This window comes from Balaenoptera physalus (genome assembly GCF_965194825.1).
Source record: "Balaenoptera physalus genome assembly, chromosome: 11".
NCBI classification, from domain to species: Eukaryota; Metazoa; Chordata; class Mammalia; order Artiodactyla; family Balaenopteridae; genus Balaenoptera; species Balaenoptera physalus.
Genome location: NC_138896.1, coordinates 40,324,411 through 40,330,813, shown reverse-complemented (window position 1 = coordinate 40,330,813; position 6,403 = coordinate 40,324,411). Strand labels below are relative to the sequence as shown.

The following is a 6,403-nucleotide window of genomic DNA, read 5'->3' as shown; positions in this document are numbered from 1 at the left end:
GACAGGACGCCACAGGGAGGCTTATGCTGGAGCAAAGAGGGCCCAGGTCAAAGCCAAGTACTGCAGCTCTAACAGCAACAAGTGATGTCACCCTGGATAAGGACAACTCCCAAAACCAACCCGGTCTTACCCCACTTAACACTCTGATCCTTAAACCAGTCCTGTTCAGGCTACATAACGCACAAAACAGGGCACACAGATCAATCTTTTCTGGCTACACGTTTATTCAACACAAAACAATCTCTTCCAAACTTTACTGAGGTGGCTGACCACGTCCACGACCAAATCCGCCTCTCTGCAAGAAAAAACACATGACATCAGCATAAGTGGTATGCCAGGCAACAGGCCTCATCATCACTGGAGAGGTCCCCGTATGTAAGGGCTCAAAGAACCCAGCCCTGCCTCTTACAGGCTCTGGGGCCACATTCACCTCCTAGGCCCATTTCCTGCTGCCCAGGACAGCTGTTGTCCCAACAGTGATACACCATCCCCGGGGTTAATCCTTTACTTGGATTAACTAGTCTCACAACTACCTTGAGATAGCTACTACTTCATAGATGAGGAAACAGGCACAGAGGGGCACCTGCCGAAGACCACACCATCTGGAGTCTAGAGCCTGCTCAATCTCCAGTGTTCTGGTTTCAACCTTGCTTTGGTTCACAAAACTAATCCAGGGAGCCTATGATGGCCATTAATGAACTAGAAAATACCACTATGCTTCATGTAGTATTGATCTGTGAGACGTGTTTCAGTAATTTATATATTTACAGATGTTTGCATACTGTGCCGTAATATAAAAACCTATCTGGAATATGTGTTTGGGAAGAGGAGTGGGACCCACCACACTATACTGCATCTCTGGACATGCAGATCCAAAGGGCTGAGACCAGAATAGTGACTGCTTATGAAGAGCAAAAAGGGGATACTTACAAACTGGAATTCGGTTGCTGACCCAGCCCCGGCCTCAGCTTTCTTGTCGGCACCAGCTGGAATGAGAAACACCGATTTAGATTCATTATATGATCTGATCCACTGCAGAACAAGGACAGACAAGTCACCCAACCCAATCTTGCAAGAAAAGCCATGTCAGCAAAGGTACCATGAAGTACAAGTAAATTACAACCTGCAGTGGGGAAACATCTTCTGAGCCACCTCTGCCCCATCCCTCTCCTGGGGCAGCCGCCTTCCTTAAGTCACCTTACAAAACTCACAGCCAAAACTATTGCCTCCTCCAGGAAGGCTGCCTTGACCATGACGTCTGGATTATGTGCCCTTCCTATATGGCACTTCCAATCACTGAGTTACTTCCACGCTTCAGACCAGCACCTAGCTCAGAGGGAGCTCAATGAAGGGGGAACTAAGAGGTGAAGGGCCCACAGAAGCAAAAAGCAACTTTATTATGACCAAGGGAAAGTGGCAAACAAGATGAAAGATCTAGTGCTGCTCTGTCGTATATGGCAGCCACTAGTCCAAATTGAGATGTGTGCAAAATACCCATCAGATTTCAAGACTTGGAGAATGCAAAATATCTCAATGTTTATACAGGTTACATATTAAAATAACATTTCAAAATATACTGGGATTAAAAAAAAATTAATATCCACATAAACCATTTCTATTTGCTTTAAATGTGACCACTAGGAAATTTTACAATTTACATTTGAGGGGCAGGGCTAACAGTCAGTGCAGTTTCAGTAAGTCTTATTCAAATCGGAGCCCCCCTCTGGCCCATTTCAGACCACACCCACCACAGGCTCCTGTCTGCTCACCCCCTGGCCCTTTGACCAGAGCCACAGTACCCTCCCCAACTCCGTACCTTTGTTCATGCCGATCTCTCCCTGAAATGCTCACTCCCCCACCCTCAACTTGGGGACCAACTGTCACATCCTCTGGCTGATTCCTCGTGTGGTTTGACTTCTAATAAAAGCGACCACGAACTTTCTCTGAACTGAGAGCCTGTTTGCTGGAGGAAATCTTTCTTACTACTATCCTATAAGCTATTTAGGTTAACTGCTCACTTCTATCTCACACCTGAAGAATCAGGCACCACAAGTAGGGAGGCAAGAGCAGTAAAAGTTAGTAAAAATTCCCTTTACACCTTTCTTTTATATCACAATTAACTGCTTCTGCAGCAAGGACATAGTCTCTTTAAAACAAATTGAATGGCTCCCCATCTTATTCCAGAGTAAAATCCCAAGTCATACCATGGCCCACAGAACTATGAGACCTACATCCTTATCTGACTCTCCCACTATCTTGTTTAGACAAGTCAGGTGCCTTCCCCATAGGACCTTTGTCTGTAATGCTCTTCCCCCAGGTAGCCTCACCTCCTGCAGATGTTTGCTTCAATCTCACTGACAGAACTTTCCCTAAAAATCCAATTGGAAACTGCACACCTCCCCCCCAATAGCACCCATGATGGACATGATATATACTTATTTTTGTTTATCCATCCCCTACTACTAAAATGCAAGTTCAACAAGAGAAGGGCCTTTTGTCTCTCATGTACACTACTAGCCCCCCAGTTCCTAGAATCGTGTCTGGCATACCATAGGCACTCAGTATACATCTGTTGAATGAACAGACGTCTGTTGTTCCCATCAGCGCAAACATGTGCTATTTAAAAACAAGATTTTGCACTATTTTTGCAATAAAAAAGCAACAAAGGTGATGTGAGTGGGCCCTGCCCTCAAGCACAACACAGGAACACAACTACAAAACAAAGAAAGCATGTTGCTTTCCTAAAAATCTTCCGTTTTGCTCTAAATGTCTTCAGCTAAAGTCTTCGGTGTCCCCAGCTCAAAGGGCTTTCCTTCTAATCCCCATCCCTGCATAAGACAAGAAGTACAAAGGACTCCAGCTGGAGATGATCTGAGATGACATGAAAGATCTTTACTGGTTACCTTGGCATCTACAAGGGCCGAGCCCCAGCCAGGGTAGAATCCCAAGATTCTACCCCAATACCCAGATACAGATGATGCTACTCACAGGGCACAGCGCTTCGTCTGTAGGTGTCTCTGTCGGCTTCCCCTCTTGTGAGTCTTGCAGGTCGCTCTCCCTCCAGACCTACACAAATTAAACCACAGTATGAACACAGGGCAACGTGGGAACTCTGTTCCCTTCAGGCCAAAAGAATGAACTGCTCTCCATTCTCACTGGGCAACACTTAGTTATAATGGGTTAATGGGGACAGGAACTCCTACACCCAGAACTGTCAGCTAGAAACTTGCCATCGCTGACGTTTTGGCTCCTCAAAGACCTAGGAAAACGCACATCTTAATTAAAATGTCATACACCTGCAAAAAGTTTGCTTTCTACTGTATTTCTCAGCATAAACACACATTTTCCAATTCCTTGGCAAATTAAGAAATCCAGCCATTTCTACAAACATTTGACTAGCCAAAATTTTGAACTTGACCCATCTCTGAAATGGAAAACTTCCTGTGCAAACAGGAAAGGAGGCACCATAAGCTGCAAGCCCCACCTCCAATATAAGTATATAAATACAGAGGCCACTGAGAATCGTCTAGTTCCTCCTCGGGTCTCGCTAGGCTGTGGGATAACATTCTCACAAACACGGAAAGGTTAATCTAGTATTCTACCTTGTTATGCTGGAAAATTACCTAGAGTTCATGATTTGAAAATGGACTTTTTAAAAAATAAAATAAAATAAGATTCAATCCGTAGTAAGTGGTCAAAGTAAATAAACGCCAGGTCCCACCTATGGCAAACTGGAATTTGTGTGGGAACAATGGCATTGGCAACACCCCCATGCCCCCAAAGATTCCAAGATGCAGTGAAGAACCTTTGCTCTAAAGATATGTAATCCTGACTAACCACCTAGGGAGCTTTCATAAAAAATGCAGATTCCTGAGCTCCATGAAGTACCATTCCAGGGAACCTGACAGTCTGATGATCACCTGTTTTTAGGAATCTCTGCATCTCACCTCATCAAACTCACAAACTGCCCCTCCTACAAAGTTCCAGTGACAAGTTTTTTCAAAACCTAAGGAAAAGGAACCATAGCCCTGACAAGCCAACTGTGAGCCAACAATGACCTCGAGTCAGAAGGTAATTCCCCCCACACAGACCCCTTGCACACTGCTAATATACACACACGCACTCTCTACATCCATTCTCCCCTATCTGTTGTGATTATTTTTGCTCCCATTGCCAAGAAACTCTAGACAACTCTTCATTTATTTCACATGGTAAACAGCTTTGCTTTGGATTTCTTGGGGGGGATAAGCACCTCGCTCTACTGGAAAAATTTCAGGAGAAAATTTCAGTAATACTCTACCACGTTTATCTTGCCACAGACTAATATCCTGTGTTTAATGCCATTTCTCTGAAGACCTGACTCCAGTTCCATTAAAGGTTCTAGGACTTGACCTAGGTCTTGCGTGCCAGAGTCCCTCAAAAGCTGATTCCAATGTTATATTACTAAGACCACCTCCATGCCCCCCACAAAAAAACCCAGTTTCACCTCTCTCCCCGGAAAGAGCAACTTCAGAGAATGCCTTCAGAGGCATTATATGGGCACTATACCTTTGGGCCGCGGCCTGCCAGTCTCAGGACGACTGCGGCGCAGGGTGGCAGGCACGATTTCAGGGGGCAGGTGGAGGTAATCCCGGAGATACTGGATACCCTCGTTGGTTAGGTACCAGTAGAAATGTCTCCAGGCAAACTGTTCCTTCACGTAGCCTCGTGATTTGAGAGACTGTAAGACAGAAAACCACGGTTAAGACATAACTAGAGGCTAGAAAAGCAGTGCAAATGGGAAGCCAAACTTCACAGTAGACAAATTTTCACGGTGTATCTACCTCACAGCCCTTCAAGGCAGCAAGCAGCTCTGGCTGTCCTGACCTCTCCTTGGAATTTGCCTTGAACACCAGGTGGAAAATCCCTCCATCTGCACCCCACTCCAGCAGCCCCCCCGGCTACCTGCATGGCCTTCATGACATGAAGATTGGGCACATTCTTGTCTGCCAGCTCGGGGTGCTTAGGCATGTGGACGTCCTTCTTGGCCACCATCACTCCCTCCTTAAAAAGGAGTTCATAAATGGCAATCCGGTTCTTCTTGGGCATCAACATCTGCAAGAAGGAAGCGATTATCAAGAGCCTTTTTGAGCAGTGTGGCCACGGGCCAGTAACCCAGTTCATCACCCCCAAAGACCACACACACACACACACACACACACACACACACAAATCACTGTCCCATGGACTGAAATCTCAAACACACCGTGAAAAACAAGAATTCAAACTCCGCTAACTTAAGTCCAAAAGTGACTAGTTCCCTCCCCCACCCTCGAAAACACGATTCAGGTGAGAAGTTGCCAGGACATTAAAATAAAACGAAGATGGAGGTACACACTTGCTGCAAGACCTTCACACTCACAACAAAGGTATAAAACGGGAAGCAGATCCTGTACGCTCAGACTATTTGGGGACCATCAGCAACAAACAGTACCTAATGCGGAATGGGCGCGGCGGTACCTTCAGGTGCACGGGAAGGACCCAGAAGAAAGCCCTCGATTCATGACAGGCCGCTGACCCCAAACCAAAGGGCTGAAACCTTCACAGCCCGCCACTCTTCTCCCAAACTAAACTTCCATGGCCAGGCAAAGAGGCAAGTCGGGGAGCGGGGTTCTGCCCCGAAAAACAGCGTGCAAGAGGAGCACAGTCTCCCTAGCCTCGCCCGGATCTTCCCCGCCACGAAAGGGCTTCATCCTCCTCTCCTCCGCCTTCCGCTATTGGGACGCCAATCTTCGCCTGCCAGGGCCCCACTACCCCGCGAAGTGCGCCCCTGGCCCCTCTCATTGCTCAGAAATGGAGGTAAGGGGAGCGGGAGCGAGCAGTCTCCGCCGCAACCCCGGGGAGGAGCAGCGACTACGGCGGCGAGAGGGCCAGGATGGGGGCCGATGGAACCCGAACTCCAGAGGAACTCACCACGACAGTTGTTGCGTCCGGGGCCGGAGCTGGAAAGGAAGGGGTATGTGCGGCGCGGCGTCTCTTCCGGGCTGCCGTGCCCCGCCCCCTGTCAGGACCCGCGCGCTGCCTGAGGTGGCCTCGGCGGTGCCTGAGGGACTGGCGTCTCCGGGCGACCGCGAACCATGGCCGCCTTGAGGATGCACGCACGTGGAAACCGCCGCTGGGGGCTTCTGACCCTGCGTGCTCTATCAATAAATGGTCACTTTTATTGCTTGGGCAGGCCCTTTAGAAAGTCACTACGTCTTTCTTTTGTTTCCCTTCGGTAATTTAACTTATTATTATGTAAATAATATACGCTCTTTGAGGGGGGAAAGAGAAACCAGACGAAATAATAATAACTGCAATAACAATAATAATAAAAGAATAAAAATAGAATCCCATCAACCGAAGGATCGCTATTAACATTTTG

General features: G+C 47.3%; 1 protein-coding gene across 2 annotated transcripts; it reads right to left on the bottom strand.

Annotated features, from left to right (window-relative positions):
* Positions 1–204: 204 nt before the first annotated feature.
* Positions 205–6,099, bottom strand: LOC309638753 (small ribosomal subunit protein eS10). 2 transcript variants are annotated; one of them, XM_082415087.1, is made up of 6 exons: positions 5,953–6,099; positions 4,945–5,094; positions 4,549–4,720; positions 2,989–3,066; positions 931–986; positions 205–295 (listed from the first exon to the last, which is right to left on the bottom strand). In XM_082415087.1, the coding sequence occupies exons 2-6, from the start codon at positions 5,092–5,094 to the stop codon at positions 254–256; spliced, it is 498 nt and encodes a 165-aa protein (XP_082271213.1). In that variant the 5' UTR covers positions 5,953–6,099; the 3' UTR covers positions 205–253. The 2 variants fall into 2 exon arrangements, with proteins under 2 accessions (XP_082271213.1, XP_082271212.1); XM_082415086.1 differs by having other exon boundaries at positions 5,702–5,963.
* Positions 6,100–6,403: the final 304 nt, after the last annotated feature.